The 19653-nt window shown below is 33.2% G+C and overlaps 2 protein-coding genes across 2 annotated transcripts in view; one reads left to right on the plus strand and one right to left on the minus strand.

Annotated features, from left to right (window-relative positions):
• Nucleotides 1-2287: 2287 nt before the first annotated feature.
• Nucleotides 2288-5694, plus strand: LOC132725269 (serine protease inhibitor Kazal-type 1-like). The gene is made up of 3 exons (XM_060710367.1): nucleotides 2288-2447; nucleotides 4988-5132; nucleotides 5565-5694. The coding sequence occupies exons 1-3, from the start codon at nucleotides 2408-2410 to the stop codon at nucleotides 5641-5643; spliced, it is 264 nt and encodes an 87-aa protein (XP_060566350.1). The 5' UTR covers nucleotides 2288-2407; the 3' UTR covers nucleotides 5644-5694.
• A 466-nt stretch (nucleotides 5695-6160) lies between these two features.
• LOC132725268 (GPN-loop GTPase 1-like) overlaps nucleotides 6161-19653 on the minus strand; it is a 17340-nt gene continuing 3847 nt past the window's right edge. The window contains exons 2-11 of the mRNA XM_060710366.1: nucleotides 16443-16536; nucleotides 13642-13681; nucleotides 12968-13075; nucleotides 12324-12402; nucleotides 11192-11332; nucleotides 10357-10503; nucleotides 9326-9408; nucleotides 8739-8860; nucleotides 7970-8062; nucleotides 6161-6862 (exon numbers count right to left, since the gene is read on the minus strand). Coding sequence (XP_060566349.1) covers nucleotides 6759-6862; nucleotides 7970-8062; nucleotides 8739-8860; nucleotides 9326-9408; nucleotides 10357-10503; nucleotides 11192-11332; nucleotides 12324-12402; nucleotides 12968-13075; nucleotides 13642-13681; nucleotides 16443-16536 — 1011 coding nt within the window. The 3' untranslated portion in view covers nucleotides 6161-6758. The remainder of the gene's footprint in view (nucleotides 6863-7969; nucleotides 8063-8738; nucleotides 8861-9325; nucleotides 9409-10356; nucleotides 10504-11191; nucleotides 11333-12323; nucleotides 12403-12967; nucleotides 13076-13641; nucleotides 13682-16442; nucleotides 16537-19653) is intronic.

Consider the following 19653-nt stretch of genomic DNA (forward strand, 5'->3'; position numbering starts at 1 on the left):
AAAAGACTTAACTATGTAAATTGACGGTAGTGAAATTCACTCATCTGATAATTCGAATTGGACAGATAAAAGCCGCATGGAGATTTAAACACCAGGAAAGTATTCTAATAAACAGATCTCAACTTTGCCAACAGCAAAACAAACATGTGATACATGTATATTGAATCGAATGTAGTTGCTGCATTGAATAGATCCGGTTATATTAGAGTAAAAACTATTCCCACCAAAATTAAATCGCATCGTCGTGTCGTGTTGCTTTGCGGCGACATCGCAATGCCAAAGGCGAATTAACTATAAATCATTGAGGATTCTATCTTTACAGACATTTTACAAAAATACTTTCGTGTAAAAAACGCATGAATTCACCTTCAAAATGCGATTAATAACCAGGGCAGTTCTATTTGAAAGACTCAGTAATTACGCAAATACACGATTTCCACAGACTGTACAAAAATTATAATTTCGTCAGATTATTAGAATACCGACAATGTAAAAGCGCGTGAATTTCGTGCAAATCGACTTTCAGAGTAATTCTAGACGTGACATATATGACTTTGTGAACTACTGATAAAAATGGTGGAAAAAGCAGCAATCATTAGAGCGCGTTCAAAGCATGAAATAAGAGATAGAAAATAAAAATTTTGAAATACATGTATGTAGAAGATATACTTATTGGCAAAAAAAACACATATTATAATATTATCTCCAAAGGCACATTATGTGTCAGAAATCCATTTTATTTCAATTACACATCCGTACCATATACATGTACAGTATCAGGCATGATTTCAATATTCTAGTCTGAAATAAATGTATTGGATTAAGTACTGCTAATTAAACGGTTCAATTTTCATCCTTGGTTTACATGAATTACTTATCGTGAATTACGATTTCAGCTTATGTTTATTACCAAAAATGCTACATCTGATCACAGGCGTGTTATCTCTGAAACAAAACTTTCAATGATACGGTACTTTTTGCTTTGAAACAATATGATTTAATCATTGTTGAACTTTAAGGAAATTACATGAATTAAGAGCAGTATAATAAAGGAATAATACATAGTACCTCAGACCCTGTTGTTTCAATTTAGATTACTAATATGAAGAAGTCCTCTAATATTTCCTTAAACAGAGGACTTTTTGTTTGCGCTTTTTGATTATTGAACTCTTATATATATTCTCATATATTTTCGTAAATCTGACATAAATGAAAATTAGTTCACGTTTAAAGTCCTTACCGTTTTAAGTCATCCCAAAATTACTGTTTTCTTGGTGACGAAGCTTACTAAAGCATTCAAGAACGAAAAAATGTAGTGTTTGCCAAACGCAAAATGCGCATGCGCGAAATGCAACGTCCGTTACTATGGAAATAGGTGAAATATATTGCATTAAATGTTCCAAGCAATCTTTCTAATTTATGTTTTAATACCGCATTTTGTCGATAATTGTCACTTAATCAATTTAATTTACAGCCTCACGTCATGTTAAACATTTACAGCGGTTAGTATGCCTTTTTAGCACGCATTCAGTAAAGCAAAAAATATCAATAAAGAGCAAAAAATCTTTTAGAAAAAAAAAAGGATAAAATATTCCGTCCATATTTTGATCTTGATGTTATATACAAGTTGTAACTGACCTTGTAATTTTAGTATACAAAGACATACTCTATTTTATTTGCAATCTAGAACTTTAAGCATCAACATTATTTACAGAACTATACTATACTATATGTATATTTCACATCATTTTTTTACAAATTGAGAACAATTTCTTTATTTAATTCAAATAAGCTTGAACGGAGATAAAATAAAAACAACTTGTACATTTTCATTTAAATGATTTGTTTTAGTTTATTTGTTTTGGTTTTACGTCACACCCACACAGTATATATATGACGTCATATGGCGACGTTCCAGCTTTACTGGTGGATGGTGCCATTCCATGCATTATTTCAGGCACGAACGGGCACCTGAGTAGAACCACCGACGTTCCGTAAGCTAGCTGGATAACTTCCTTACATGAAAGCGATCCCGTGAAATTTAGTTCAGCAGATTTTCTGCAAAATGGCTCGCGTTTCTGTGTGTTCGGGAATATATAAATAGAAACAGTCATGCCGAAAATGAATTGTTGTATGACGCGTTAATGGAATTCCATGATTAAGGACTGTTATCAAAGTTTCTTAAAGCGTGACTCACTTCCATAATTACGGAATTTTGGAATTTTATGAAAGTTTCTTAAAGCGTGACTCACTTAACTACAAGACTACATGACGTCATTGAGCCATATATAGGAAAGATGCGCAGTTCCTATCTATAAAAACAAGATAAAACCAGATGGCCTTATTTTATCATTAGTCAGGATATACTTAAGACAAAACAACATAAAATATTTTCAATAACAGTACAATGAAAGCAGGAGTGATAATATTCTTTACGTTTCTTACGGGTATGTGTATTTTTCACCCTATTTATATAATACGCTGCTGAACTTCTTTAACAAACGTCTAGAACGTAAAAACGTGCGTTTAATGTCCGCAAAACCACTTGCAATCATAGCAATTCATGTAGTACAAAAAGAATAACGAATAACGAGCGGAATCATAACAAGAGCTGTCGGAAGGACAGCACGCTCGACTATTCTAAGTGCTTGATAGTAAAAGAGCCTTGATAATGTTAAATTTTTTAAGTTCACAAAAGGGCTAATTTCTTTTTATAAGTTCATGTTATAGGCCTTAGAGACAGTCTAATTATACAGTATTGGCTTGACTATTCGGAAGGTAATGTCACAAGGGTGTTTTATTGAGTATAATAATACTAATTACCTATGAATACATAAATTTGACAGAAAAGGTACAAAGGCTTGTTATTAAGATGTTTTAGCAAGTAAATCACTGCTTTATTATTATTAATGCATAAAATTGTCCCAAAAAAGGCACAAACCCTTTAGTACTTATTGAGATAACAGCTTACAAGCAAAACTTTACCATGAATTTCTAAGTTGAAAAAGGGGAGAAAAATCAGCCTAAATGCAAGATAGAATTATGGATCTTTGTCAGTGACCTACAATTATGACCCTAAATGCATATGTGAAGTTTTAAATAAATACATTTAATAGTTATTGAGATATGTAAACTTGCATGTTAACATTAACCAAGAGACTAAGTAGAAAAGGGGATATGAATCAGCCTTAATGCAAGATAAAGTTATGGAACTTGGTCAGTGACATACAATTATGACCCTCCAATTATGACCCTAAGTGCATGTGTAAAGTTTCAAGTAAATATCTTTGAAGACCTTTAACCTTTAACCAAAATTTCGAAGTTTCAAAGGGGCAAATAATTCTGCAAATATTGCAGACAGAGTTATGTAATTTTGCAAACTGATGTACATTGTTACTATAAAAAAGTATTTTAAATTTCAATTGAATATCTCAAGCAATAATTGAGATATTTGACTTTACAAAAAACTTTAACCAAAATTTCTAAGTTAAAAAGGGGCATTATTCTGTCAATATTGTAGGCAGAGTTATCCAACTTGTCAATCTGATGTACCTTGTTACTATAAATAAGTATTGTAAGTTTCAATTGAATATCTCAAGCAATAATTGAGATATTTGACTTTACAAAAAAACTTTAACCAAAATTTCTAAGTTCCAAAGGGGCATAATTCTGTCAATATTGTAGGCAGAGTTATCAAACTTGTCAATCTGATGTACCTTGTTACTATAAATAAGTATTGTAAGTTTCAATTGAATATCTCAAGTAATAATTGAGATATTTGACTTTACAAAAAAACTTTAACCAACGCAGACGCCGACGCGGACGCTGACGCCGACGCCGACGCCGGGGCGACTACAATAGCTCTCATATTCTTCGAATAGTCGAGCTAAAAAGGGGATAAAATTTGTTTCCGTGTACATTCAACGGAGCAGGATGTAATTGATATGGCGTCATAAAACCACATCCGATAAATTGAACCCATGGTTAAATCTCGTCACCGCCATTTAGAGTATTGTGCTAGATCTATACACAGACACTGGGGGTGTGGAGCTCAAAACGCCCTTAAAATCCAAATAAAATGCATATTTGACTTATTTGTCAATCCCAGCACATGTACTGGTCATATATATATAAAAAAAACTTAATATAAGCCGTTTTGAAAAAAATCATATTTCAACATCTATTATAATTATTATTAATTTATAGATGTTGAAATACGATTTTTTTTCAAAACGGCTTATATTACGTTTTTTTATATATATATGATCAGTACCTGTGCTGGGATTGACAAATATGCATTTTATTTGGATTTTAAAGGCGTTTTGAGCTCAGACCCCCCAAGTGTCTGTGGATCTATTTATATACATGTAAAATGTTTTTTACTTTTTTTTAATCTTACTGAAGAAAAACATGTTACATAAAATTGTTACAAACATATATATTTTGTGGTACATACTGTATAGCAATCAGACAAAAGAGAGCTCATATGGTATCGGACTTACCGCTGAGGCGGGGCAAAATACGACCGATGGCAAATTTAGTATTGAACTTACACTCATTCAATATCCTCTAGAGTACATACATTTGTATTGTAAATATCACAAATGATGATTTTCCCGTCAAAATTAATGTGAATTGACGAGGAAACAGTTTATTTTTATGACAATAAATTGTTTGCATATAAAGTGGCATAACTTTGTCAATAAAAACTCAAGCTTGATCCGTGTTTTGACAGAACATATATGCATGTCATATATAAACACAACTACTAATCGAAATCCTTCAAAAGTTATCCTGTGGAAACCTGTCTAAAGACGGATATAAACCATAATGCGCACAGGAGTTTTTTCGGGCATATAACAATGCGGACTTATAATACATTGTTTCTTTTCTTTAAAATTAATTTGACGGAATTTCTATTTAATTCAACAACATATGAACAAATAATACGCATCTATCATGGAAATTATTCTTATAATTATTCTAGTGACGTCATGTAGTCTAAGACGTTTTCTGGACTGTAATGGAGGTTTTGAGTGTCCGGATATTGTGTCACCAATATGCGGAACAGATGGACACACGTATGGCAATCAATGTCACATGGACATGGAAAACAAGAGAAGAATTTGCTGGTATCTAACATCATAATTAGTTGGTTTTTTGTTGTTTTTTGTTGTTTTTTTTTCAAACATAAGCGTACATTTACATGTTCTGCATGTAGCACTTGCGTTAATGGTTAATGAAATTGTCTAGGGTTGATATTATCTATTTAAAAAAAATCATGTTCTAAGTAAATTGATGCATTGTCCTTTACAAATAATGCAGGGTTAAACACCAAATAATAGAGGGGTTTTTTTCTGGAAAAAAAATTCAAACTTTTTTGTGCAATCGTGTCTATAGCTCTTTGGGTTTATGTAGCATTGAATCTCCGAAGGTGAGTAAGAAAATATTAGCTGCACAAGTAGGACATTACTATAACCTCTTTGCTACTGTCTTTATAAGCTTTCATATGATCATGCTCAAATTCATACTATTTTGCAAAAACCTTATATTATTCATTCCAGGATTGGTCATTTCAACATGGTTATGAAGGTCAAGGATGGACCCTGTGATGTGCCAACTTCAACACCATCAGTCCATTAAAATTCTACCTGTTTCGTACAATAACAATATATAAATAAAACTGTTAAATTATTCCAACTTCAATTTAATCCTTCTCCCTGGAAAATTGAAAAGTGATCCGATTTTACCACAGTTTATAGCAAGGCAAGCCTGCACATTCGTGAAGACTGTCGGCTGCTAAGTTAAATTGTTAATCTTGATTTCCCCAAATTTTATAATGGACAGTTCCAAAAACAGAAACTGATCCGGTCCATTTTAGAAATTTAGCAAGTTACCATTACATTAATATTTTGCATTTTTATACATATGTAGAACATGACAGACATTTGTTCATTTTATTATAAGAAACTAACATGTTACAACAGACAGTTGGAAATAAAACAATAGTATTAATACACTAAGACAATGGGCCAAGATATACATAAGTATAAAACAACAATTTGGAAAATGACCTTGAACTTTGACCTTTCATACACTTCCGTCACAAACTAGATCCCATTAATAGTACAATGTTAATATTGAAATGATAAGGATAGTGCAGGATAAACTTTTATCAAACAAATCAAAAACCCTCAAGAGACATATTACACACATTTATACATTTTTTTCATAACATTTTGCTGTAGTTGTTGTCTTTTGTATGTGATGGTGATAGGTCATATGGCAACTGCCCAGTTTTGCCATTGAAGGGAGACCTTAGATGCACACAAGGCACATGATATCTTTTGCAGCATTAAAACAACAAATGCTCCAACATGAGTTCCAAATTTGGAAGTCACAGACTTCAAAATCTCTTATATAGGAAGTCTCATTATACATGTATAAGAAAAGAAGGAAAAGCATTACATTTTGGAAGTCACAAGCCAAAATGAATGAGTAAATGATTCCCAAATCTAACGGAAGCACTGAATCAACTTCAAGTTACAGACATGCACCAATTTACCCAATAGAATATGTTGATAAAAATCTTGCATCTCACAAGACAACCATTGTTAAGTAAAGGACATACATGTATGCAGAGAATTGTGTAAAGAACGAGTCATTAAAAACATGTTATCAAAAATGACATATCATGTTTATTTACAATGTATGGTATGACAAATATATAAACAAAGTTAATGTAACACTGTCTTTATTCATGTATTATCTTGTTCTAGTTTATCAGCTTTTTGTTGTTGCCTTGTTTTCTGACTCTCCAGATAATTCTTAAATGACTGATATTCCCTAACTTCTTCTTCATCTGAAATTGTAAAACAAATGAGCCGCGTCACAACAAAACCAACATAATGGGTTTGCGACCAGCATGGATCCAGACCAGCCTGCGCATCCGTGAAGTCTGATCAGGATCCATGCTGTTCGCTATCAGTTTCTCTACTTGTTATAGGGTTTGTAAGCGAACAGATGGCTTGTGACCAGCATGGATCCAGACCAGCCTACACATCCTCCAGTCTGATCAGGATCCATGCTGTTCACTTTGTTATAGGGTTTGTAAGCAAACAGCATGGATCATGATCAGACTGCCGGATGCGCAGCCTGGTCAGGATCCATGCTGGTCGCAAACACATTATGTTGGTTTTGTCGTGACGAGGCTCAAATTTGGTAGGATTTTAAGTCTGTTGGGCATTAAGTCATACTCCAACTGGAAAAGGTCATACGGCAAATTCCAGCTTTGCTGATGGTGGAAGACTTTGGGTGCCTCTTCATACTTTCAGGTATAAGGATACTCTTAAGAAGAACCACTGACATTCCATATGCTAGCTGGAAACCTTACACACATGAAAAAATCCAGTCTTACATTGGATTCATGCCAAATGTGGTGTGGGACAAGTGATTTAAAGACAGCAAACATAAACCACTCTGTCACTAACTGGGGGGGGGGGGGGGGGGCTTCATAGATTCACTGGAAAGTCCAATGGGAATTTTAGGGAGACTAAAGGAAACTGCTGAGCATATAATGATTTAAAGAATAGCTGCTATTGATAATCTTATACTTCCCTGAAGAATTAATTTAAATGGATTCTCTTTTCCAACAGGAACATTAATGTAGACTAACACTTTGGATTATTACCCTCTTAATATTTTTTGTAATGTTAATGTCCAATAGGCCAATGGAAAATATTCTTATGATTAGTTCACCAAGTGACAATAAATGCAGTACTGTTATATGGGTAACATCATTTTCCTGGCATAATATTTTTACTGTTACTCACAGACCTGTGTTATTTATATTATGATATTATGATTCTGAATTGAGGAAAAAAGTCTGTCGGCATTGGGAATGCCTCCATTTCCCAGAAGTAACTTATATAGGAAAACAAAAGACCAAATAATGTGACTTTTTCTTTACCAATAGGTTCATCTTGTTTAAAATCTTCCTCACTGTCTTCATCATCATCTATACCACGATTTATTGTCATCTTTGACGTTCTCATCCTTATACCTGTATATGTAATGAAAACATATATATGTACATTATAATTGCTTTAAAAATTAAATCTAAATATAATAAAATCTGTATGATAATAATAACATAGGTCAGCCAATAGTCTAGAACCTGGTATAGACCCTGTCTGGTACGTGAAATGGTGCAGATTTTCTGTGTTACGGTGCTTCCATCCAAGATGGATGATGAATGATAAGCAACAAGAAAATATGTGTCATTCTATGAATTTTCTATGTATTTAGACAAATGCGTTCTATAGTAAAAGAAAAGTATAGTTGCAAATAAGGTGAAAAATAAATTCACTATAAGATCACTTTATGTTCACCATGAATGTTACATATCATATAGACTAGGAAGGTGCAGGTCGTCTGGCTCGATAGTGGTGGCAAGGAATTCCTCTATAAATGGATATTCCGCATGTTGAAAAGTTAGCAAATTTAAAATTCCAGACATTTCGCAAGAGGAAATGTTAGAGAATTGTGCAAAGGTAGAACTTAATAACAGGTTGGTAGATATTAACACTAGAAGAAATTTAAGCAATTTTTGTCAATTCATGAAATTCGCCAATATTTCCACGCCACTAACTTAACTACTTAAACAGTAGTTCCAGCAAGTTAAAAGTTTAGTTAAAAAGTGAGGTATAAAAACACAAGATGATATGAGTTTAGTTCACCTTCAGTCTCCATCAATTCCTCTTCTCTATCTTTAACCACTTTATTCAATTCCTGCTCCTTTCTCTTTCTATCTTTTTCCTTCACTTCTTTCTTCTTTCTCTCCAACATTGGTTTATAATCTCTACAACAAAAAGTGAGAAGAAAAAATTAACAGGTATGACAATATGGATATAGATTCCATTATTTTATTACCCATAAATTTGCATAATGAATTTGTCTTGCTTTGATCTTGGCAACAGTCAGTTTTTTTCCTTAGGGAACTTGATGTTCAATTAAGCAGCTTATAGTATATAGTGTGGTCTGAATGTATGAATGGACCAACTGGCCCAGCACTTTACTGTTAGCATATACATCTTGTTATCATCACAAGCATTCACTTGGTTATCAAATAATTAAATCTAGGTTATCAACATAATGATAACCCCTCTTAATTCAAGAAAAAGGATTATCCTGCTTTAAATTTGAATTTACACTCTCATAGATTTAGAGGTTTAAGTATCCAAATACTAAACCTGAGCTATCAGAACACAATTTGGTCAAGCAGTGTGTATATTATAGGAAACAAAGTAAAGTTATTCAACATTACTTTTCATATTCCACAGCAGCCTCGTCAACGAGCGAGAAAAACTTTTGTACACCTTCTCCGGTGACCGCAGACACGCCCACAGACTGAAAATACAGTAATCTATGTTTATATAAGGGTATGTAAAACGCATTTCCTACAATTTCATAAAAGTTGCTTTTTATTCAATTTTCCATGAAAAATCATGACCATTTGATCTTTTACATAACATCTTAGCCAGAACAACCCATCTTAAGTTTATCCTAAATCAGCCCAGAAAACAGCCATTTCTTTATCACATATCATGACATTTTTGTTTTAACAACAACATTTTACTGACCCAGCCATATTATATACGACATATTTATAAGATTTGAGCCGTGTCATGACAAAACCAACATAATGGGTTTGCGACCAGCATGGATCCAGACCAGCCTGCACATCCGCGCAGTCTGATCAGGATCCATGCTGTTCGCTTACCAATTCTATTACAAGTAGAGAAACTGATAGCGAACAGCATGGATGCGCAGGCTGGTCTGGATCCATGCTGGTCGCAAACACATTATGTTGGTTTTGTTGTGATACGGCTCATTTATTTTTTAGGTAACTACATTAATATTGGCATATATTTTTTTATATATATTTTATCTTTGTTAATCTACCGCATCCCTGAAAAGTAAATATTTCTGTATCTTATGGACAATTAAGTGGTGGCTTGGTGTTGTTAAAGTATATGCCTGTCAACCCAGGAATTGTAGGTTCAAGTTGTATTTGGCTATGACCATCTAACACCATTACTTCTCATTTCCAAAAAGAGCCCGTACAATGGCTACATGCTGTTCACACAATCAAATCAAATAGATCATAGTGAGACTAAATATTTCTGACTCCTAACCATTCCTTACTTCATTTATATAAAAGCATGACATCTAAATTCTTTTATGTATGTACCAGTATAACTGCTGCCAAAGCAGGGGACATCCAATCTAAGTGTTTTTTACATTCTATTGTACGACATCGCTATGTACATTACAACTGAAAATTGTAATATTTACTTTCAGTGTAGCATAGAACTCGTCCAGTACCAGGCTCATTGACCGAGTTAGATTTGACGTGTACGAAGTTTCGTGCTCTAAAGCCTCCTGGAACGTCTCAAAATCTGTCATCCATTCCACAGCAAACTGGTTACTTACTATGTCTATCTACAAATTGAATAACTTTACACTATGTATTTTTATAAATCTTATGTTTGATTTCAATGTCAAAGTGTACAAAACACAAAATATTTCAGTATTCAACAAAAAAATTATTTTGATTGAAATGCATGAGATTTATTCATTACACAATCTTGAAATTATCTGTGTAGTAAAATTTCACGAATTATTATTGCTTTACAAAGTATATCTGAAAGTGTAGATTTTCATCAACTTTCTCACATAATATAATTTTATTCAACTCGTGCAATAAATTCAGTATTGAACTTACACTCATTCAAAATCCTCTATTTAATAAAAATGAAATTACACTAGTGTAATAACACTTTGACGTGACGTCATTTGCGCTATATAGAAACATAGCGTTCAAGCACGCTAATGTTAGCGTTCCACTATAGGCGCATCATTGAAAAATTACTCATTTTAACAGTTTACTGTACTTATTTTATATACATGTATGTGATAAATAGAATATTATATTTGTGTAGATTCAATACTAAATTTATTGAACTCATTGAATAAAACAATATTATGCTCGCCAGGCGCTCGCATAATATAATTTTATTCAACTCGTTCCATGAATTTAGTATTAAACTACACTCATTCAATATCCTCTATTTATCACTCAATAAACTATAAAGAATGAATAGTTTTGGTGAAGTTGTATCAAACATACTTTGTTCATTGCTAGAAGGAAAGGTAACTTGGTTTTATACAGTATACTACAGGCATATGTCATATTGGACATAAAAGTGACCGGGCTCACACTGCGGGATGTGTCCATTACATAAACAACCACAGTTGGAAAAGACGATGCCTGAAAATATAAATGTAATACATTTCCTTGCTATCAACAAAAGATAAGATCTTAGGCTATCAACATAAGAGCTAGCAGCAAGTGAATGTACCTATGTGGCCAGTAATCTGCACTGTTCACAATTCAGGTAGTACATATTTTAAAATTTTCCCTTAAATTTAAAATTTAACGATGAATAGTCTTGTCAAGATTGAAAGATGAACAAGTCCACTTTAGGGTAAGGGTTAATCGACAAGCATTTTTATAAATACATGTATGATATTAAAAGACAAAAACAGACTTTATGACAATTAATTATAGCACATGCATTTGTGTACATGTATAGTATAACATACAAAACAGAGTCTATTTTAACAATGCCATTCACAGTAAAAGAGAAAACTATTACCACAATTTCTTAATGTTAAAGGGACTCCACTGAGGTCCAAAAGCCTAAAAACATAAAATTTGAATTCCTAAAATAGATCAACCGTGACACTTACAACAGAGAGATACCATGTGCAAAAAATATTTAAAAAATATACTAAGAATAATTGAACATTTTATTTTCATGCTATTTTAGTCCAAATGAGTGAAAAGCGTTGCAACGCTTTTCAATTTTGAATCTTTTATCACAATTTGGAAAGTCGGACTGAGCATAGGATTTGAAATTTTGCATACAATTTATTGGTCTAGATCTACATCAAATGGAACATGAATCTCAAAATATTATTTCCAGTTCCGTCATGTCAAAACACCTCAGTTGAGTCGCTTTAAAACCTCAGTTGAGTCCCTTTAAAACCTCAGTTGAGTCCCTTTAAAACCTCAGTTCAGTCCCTTTAATACAGTACAACCTCTGCAGAGCAACACTCTTTGAAAAACAAAGATTTTTGTTGTCACTAAAAGGTGTTGCTCTATTTATTGTGAAGTCTTACTTCTAGAAAAACTAACACTTTTACACAGAGAGCAAATTCAGGTACTATAAACATCTTACTGTGAAAAGAAATCTTACCAAAGCTTCTGTAATAATAGAGCCTGAGGCTGACCAAGTGAATACTTCAATCTGTCCAGGTGTGTCTATGATAATATACCTGTAAATAGTACAGGTGAGAATTCGTCAGTCAGGATTATATAGAAAATCTTAACAAGATAGCCTTTTTATATATCGAATAGTTTTCCTTGGGTTTAAAGTATACAGCTACACTGTAAATATCATTTTGTGAGTTTCCAGGTCCACCTCCTTGCAATAATTCAGGCAGACATAAACATATGATTTAATCAACCCTAAAATTGCAGTTAGCTGACGGTTACTTGAAAGAATCTTAGATCCGTAATCATGGGACACTATGATTGGATGTCAGTGATCTTATTCACATGGTCATTGAGTTTTCTTTTTTAACTCCATGATATTTCAAAATGCTTAGAGTCTTTACATTATAGGAACTAACTTTGTAAAAATATCTCACTATTTTCACATCAAACATTATAAACACATTCCAATACTTCCATTTAGTTGGATTGGAATAAGCAACAAATACCCATCTATCTTCAACTAATGTCAAACCCCTTGCGGGGACGTAGGCATGTCTTATATGACCTTTAGTGTACAAGTCACCAAATCAAAAATATTAGAACAGTATTAAGATTAATTCTTACTTGCATTCATCTTTAGTCTTCTTCTCTGCAAACTGCATGACTTGATCAAATCTTGTAGCAAACAAATTCAATGATGTGACAATTCCACCATTTGGACCAAGGCCATATCTATACTTGGTTAAGGACTTACTTTATGTAACCAAAGTTTTTAATTTGTAACTAAGAATCTATTTCTTGTGTACCGGATAAAAAAAAAACACATAACGAGAAAAATAAACATCAATCATACTTATTTTCAAAATTGTAAAATTGCAACTTTTATGTCTAACACGAGGAGGTAATTAGGACACAGGGAACAAATAGATAAAGATGAGAAATGGAATTACATGCAGGAGAAATAATGGACAAATGATTATTTTTGTAATTTAAAGTAAATTCATTCTTACATTGGTTGTAATTAATGATATAAATCATAATTGCCAATTATTAATTGATTAAATTCTGCAGTTTTATGGATTAAAATTCTTACTTTTGTTACATTATATAAGTTTTTACAATGTATTCTTTATCCTTTTTTTAATACTTTTTTTAATATGTACAATTTTATCATTTGAAGAATAATTTATATTCTTATTTTTCAAAGAATATTTTATATTCTGATTTATCTTTATACATCATATGATCTACATATCCATGTCAAAATGGTCCTGAGTGTTTAGTTAACAAAAGGATACTGTTTCATCACTTCTTTATAGTTGACAGTATCTCTTATATCTGAAATTATATTTGAGCCGCGTCATGACAAAACCAACATAGTGCGTTTGAGACCTGCATGGATCCAGACCAGCTTGCGTATCTGCGCAGTCTGATCAGGATCCATGCTGTTCCCTATCAGCTTCTCTACTTGTTATAGGGTTTGTAAGCGAACAGCTTGGATCCTGATCAGACTGCACTGACGCGAATCCACTATGTTGGTTTTGTCGTGCCGTGGCTCATATTTTATTTCTATACTTTTCAACACAAATACTTATATAAAATCTTATACCTACTCATTTATAAAGTAAAATAAAAAAGAATGCCTCTAGAGCATCAATCAAATGCTATCTATGTCCCTATTGACAGACATAAAATATTGATACTGTACAGTACCATAACAACCAGAATACACACCAAACATTATGTCTTGTAGAGAGTTAATATCTTTTTTCAAACTAATATTTGTTTCAAAGCTCCTTTAAATGATGTTCACACAGCACACTATGCAGACACATTGTTTTGTTGAGTTTTAAGTCACACCAATACTTCATACAGCAACTTTTCTGCTTTACTGATGGAGGAAGACCTAAGGTGCCCCTCCATGCGTTTTTTCAGACACAAGTGGGCATCTGCATAGAACCACCAACATTCTGTAAGCTAGGTGGTTAGCTTCCTCACATGAAAGACTCCAAAGTGAGAGGCAAGTGGTTCAAACAAATATTAATAATAACAAGATATGTTTGTAAAACATGTATGCCCCCTATCAGCAGCCAATTATTCATGTGATAAGGTAATTATGCATGACTTCTGACCCAGTGATCAAACAATTAATAAGGGTTATCAAGTATCTACTGGTCATGACCTTGACCTTTGACCCCTTGACCCAAAACTCAATAGGGGTCATCTGCTGGTCAAGACCAATCATCATACAAAGTTTGAAGTTCCTAGGCCTAAGCGTTTTAAGTTAATTGATCAGAAACCGTTTTTACTTACAAGGTCAATGTGACCTTCACCTTTGACCCCTTGACCCTAAAAACAATAGGTCATCTGCTGGTCATGACCAATCACCATACCAAGTTTGAAGTTCCTAGGCCTAAGGGTTCTTTAGTTATTGATCGGAAAGCATTTTTACCTACAAGGTCAATGTGACCTTGCCCTTTGACCCCTTAACCCCAAAATCAATAGGGGTCATCTGCTGGTCATGACCAATCACCATACCAAGTTTGAAGTTCCTAGGCCTAAGGGTTCTTTAGTTATTGATCGGAAACTGTTTTTACCTAAGAGGTCAATGTGACCTTGACCTTTGACCCCTTGACCCCAAAATCAATAGGGGTCATCTACTGATCATGACCAATCACCATACCAAGTTTGAAGTTCCTAGGCCTAAGGGTTCTTTAGTTATTGATCGGAAACTGTTTTTACCTAAGAGGTCAATGTGACCTTGACCTTTGACCCATTGACCCCAAAATCAATAGGGGTCATCTACTGATCATGACCAATCACCATATCAAGTTTGAAGTCCCGAGGCCTAAGGGTTCTTTCGTTATTGATCGGAAACCGTTTTTAACTACAAGGTCAATGTGACCTTGACCTTTGACCCCTTAAACCCCAATATCAATAGGGGTCATCTACTGATCATGACCAATCACCATATCAAGTTTGAAGTCCCTAGGCCTAAGGGTTCTTTAGTTATTGATCGGAAACCATTTTTACCTACAAGGTCAATGTGACCTTGACCTTTGACCACTTAACCCCAAAATCAATAGGGGTCATCTGCTGGTCATAACCAATCACCATACCAAGTTTGAAGTTCCTAGGCCTAAGGGTTCTTTTGTTATTGATCGGAAACCGTTTTTACCCAAGAGGTCAATGTGACCTTGACCTTTGACCCCTTGACCCCAAAATCAATAGGGGTCATCTACTGATCATGACCAATCACCATACCAAGTTTGAAGTTCCTAGGCCTTAAGGTTCTTTACTTATTGATCAGAAACCGTTTTTGCTTACAAGGTCAATGTGACCTTGACCTTTGACCCCTTGACCCCAAAATCAATAGGGGTCATCTACTGATCATGACAAATCACCATACCAAGTTTGAAGCTCCTAGGCCTTAAGGTTCTTTAGTTATTGATCGGAAACCGTTTTTGCTTACAAGGTCAATGTGACCTTGACCTTTGACCCCTTGACCCCAAAATCAATAGGGGTCATCTACTTGTCATGACCAATCACCATACCAAGTTTGAAGTTCCTAGGCCTAAGGGTTCTTTAGTTATCACTCGGAAACCATTTGGTCTATGGACCGACAGACCGACGGACCGACAAGTGCAAAGCAATATACCCCCTTTTCTTCGAAATGGGGGCATAATAATATTTGTTAAGTGATGAAAGGGAATGAAATGACACTTATATCAAATAATCAAATCACACACAAATTTAGTTTACTTGTAGACATCATGTACATCCATGAATGTCCTCAGAATACTGCAACTGTTACAATTATTATAATAGATACATTAAAAGATTGTAATGCAGTTTTGAAAAGATACATCTGTAACAACTATCAAGTGAGCCGCGTCATGACATCTGCGCAGTCTGATCAGGATCCATGCTGTTTGCTATCAGTTTCTCTACTTGTTATAGAGTTTGTATGCGAACAGCATGGATCCTGATCAGACTGTGCGGATGCGCAGGCTGGTCTGGATCCATGCTGGTTGCAAAGCCATTATGTTGGTTTTGTCATGGCGCGGCTCAAGTGTTTTAAATTATAATAAAAACTAACCAATGTTTGCTGGAAAAGGTACTTCATGTACCGCTGGATCTAAATTGATCACATAGGGAGGTGTTTTATTTGCATGCAAATGCCCAACAATTCTCTGAAAATACAACAAAATTTATTGAAAATAACTTTGCAGTAATTTTCCTGCTTATATAACAGACCCCAATAAAAGGCATTTCCAAATTAAAAATTTTCTTTAAAATCAAGCAGTTTTCCCAAAAATCTGAACTTAAACCTGCTTTTTTACTTCCCAAATCAGCAATTTTAGCAATAATTTTCACCAACATCAAGAGGCCTCTTCCCAATTAAGTGAGAAAAATCACTGCTACAATCCTGTACATATAAACTAACTCCAGAATGAAGAACATTTGGGTTTTTCCCAGCTAATCTGTAGATCCAAACAAATTTACAGTTACATCTTCTAAAATAATCCCATCAGGTTGACTAATCTATTATGACAGATACTTAGTGCACTGTAAAGCTATAATGGTAAAAGATTGTTTGTACCTACAGATTAGCTGCCGCTGCTGGGAAAAACTCACATTTGCTTAGTTCACGCTAGCATCTATTAAGTACTGACATAATAAAAATTAGCTTAATAAACAAAGAAATATCAATTGTGAAAAAACCTTGGTCTATTTCATGTCTTTATTTGATGTAAATTTGAAAATATATTTTCCTAAACAGATGTAGACCCGAAATCGAGAGAAGAGAGAAACGTTTTAATATTATTATTATAGCACTTATTTTTCACTTTTTCTTAATATCTTTCTATCTTTTTTCCTATTCAGGAAATAATGTAAATAATAATCAAGATAAACAACACAAGAGAATGTATTCAAAGATTTTTTTTTAAAATCATCACCTTTTCTTTAAATAAGTTGTTAATTAAACAATAAAGCACATTAGTTAACTAGTTTTGATGACATCTAGATATCATAAATCTTTTTTTTGTCTTGCAATAATAATTATTCACATTATTTCTTGAGAAGAATAAGTTAATGAAGAAAAATTTGCATATTTTTAGTGGCAAATAATTAATAATAAAAATATGGCCGGGTTGACCAATTATCAGATTGACTTGGGGTCGGATTGACTAATTTGGGGCCGGATTCACTTGAGGCCGGGTTGACTTAGGGCCTGATTGACTTGTATCGGCCAAATCTATGTTCTAAGATATTTTTGTTCTTTGCTAGAATCTCGCTGGAAGGGGAGATATTGCGGTGGGGGGAAAATCCCGGGATCCGGGACGCCCAGGATCGTATTAGATATAGAGGGAAAACAAATAAACTATATTTATTGATGATTATTGTCGTAATGAAAGGCAATTAAACGTTAAGTTTTTATTTTTTTATTGTATGTAATGAACGTTAAATTATTTAACTTAGGATAGAAATATATTTAGAGCTATTTATTAACAAACTTAAAATGCAGAAATTACAATACTTATAATTATACGCCTAATTAATTGGAAAAATTAAAGACTATATTCTTGAATTGGTCAAATCCCGGGATCCTATATGTTTTAATACGATCCCGGCTTTTCTGAAAACTATATTCTTGAACTGGTCAATTCCCAGGATCCCTATATGTTTTTATACGATCGCGGCTTATCTGAATTTCCGGGATCTCTATATCTTTTAATACAATCCCCAAAATCGTGAAAAAAATACATTATTTTTAAAGATTTTCATAACTACTACAAATCAAACTTATTCAGAAATCGCTACAAAACATTCAAATGATGATGATAATAACAATAATAATAAGAATAATACACCGAGAGTATGTGGTCAATTCCCGGGATTACTATATGTTTAATATGATCCTGGGTCCCGGCTTTTCTATAGGCGATCCCGGGGTTTTCCCCCCTCCAGATAGGGTTTGCCTAAAATACGAAAGTGAGATTTTAGACGAAAGTGAGCGAAAGTGACTTTTGGAATTTGAATTGTACCGTTCTAATAGAATTTTTTCACTAAAATTGCTGTTTGTAGACGTATTATCTATATTATTCGCAACTTATTTTATATATTATAATAAATAACCATAATCATGATTTAATCGCCATTTATTGGCGTATTTCTATACAAGTTCAGCGATATTCCTTTCTCTTGCATAGAAAAATACGAAAGTGACTTGTAAAGTATTAAATATAGAGTATAAATTGAAAATGTACTAAATTTGCAGTTTGTGTATTATAAGAAATTAATATTCTTAATTTTGTATACTAATTATTTTGATGATTTATAGTTTTATACCCCATTTTTTTAGCATAATTTCTATATACAATATCAGCGCTCTTCCTTTCGCTTACATTGAAAAATACGAAAGTGACTTGTAAAGTATCAAATAAGGAGTTTGAATTGAAAATGTACTTAAATTGCAGTTTGTAAACGTATATTTTCAGAAATTAATAATTAGATATTTAACACTATTTTTCAATTAAACTCTATATTTGATATTTAAGAGGTCAGTTTCGTATTTTCTATGTGAGCGAAAGGAAGATTGCTGAACTTGTATATATAAAATTATGTAGAAGAAAATGGGGTAAAAATCATCATAATGATTATATTTGAAAATAGATAATATTAATTTTTGATATTTTACGCCTGAAAAATGCAATATATGTTTTACTTTCAATTCAATGCTTTTACAAGTCACTTGCGTATTCTTCAATGTGAGCGAAAGGAAGATATTAGAACTTGTGTATAGAAATTGTGCAAATAAATGGCAATTAAAGCATCATAGAGATTATTTTTGAAAAGAAATATTATAAGTTGCTAATAATATACGTCTGCAAACAGAAAATTCATCGTAAAATTCTATTAAAACAGTACAATTCAAATTTTAAAAGTCACTTTCCCTCACTTTCATCAAAAATCTCACTTTCGTATTTTAGGCATACCACTCCAGATATTGCCCATGCACAAAGTAACACAATATCTAAATGTGTAGTATCCCTGTTTCTCATATTCTCGGGGTTTCTCGTATTCTCGTGGAATAATTAAAACGGATGGAAGCGACGCTCGCGACTTCCGTCAATATCCGAAAACATGTCTATTTAGCAGAGCATTTTCATCTCCAATAAATTTTTTTAAAGAAATGCGACAAAAACAGATAAAAACCCAAAATAACTGTGGAAATAATAGTAAAATCCAGAGAATAAACATTAAATTTATTAATTTTCCCCCAAAAATCATCAATTTTTCTAGTT

The sequence above is a fragment of the Ruditapes philippinarum genome, unplaced genomic scaffold (assembly GCF_026571515.1).
Source record: "Ruditapes philippinarum isolate M1 unplaced genomic scaffold, ASM2657151v2 ctg15342_1_1_1_1, whole genome shotgun sequence".
Lineage (NCBI taxonomy): Eukaryota > Metazoa > Mollusca > Bivalvia > Venerida > Veneridae > Ruditapes > Ruditapes philippinarum.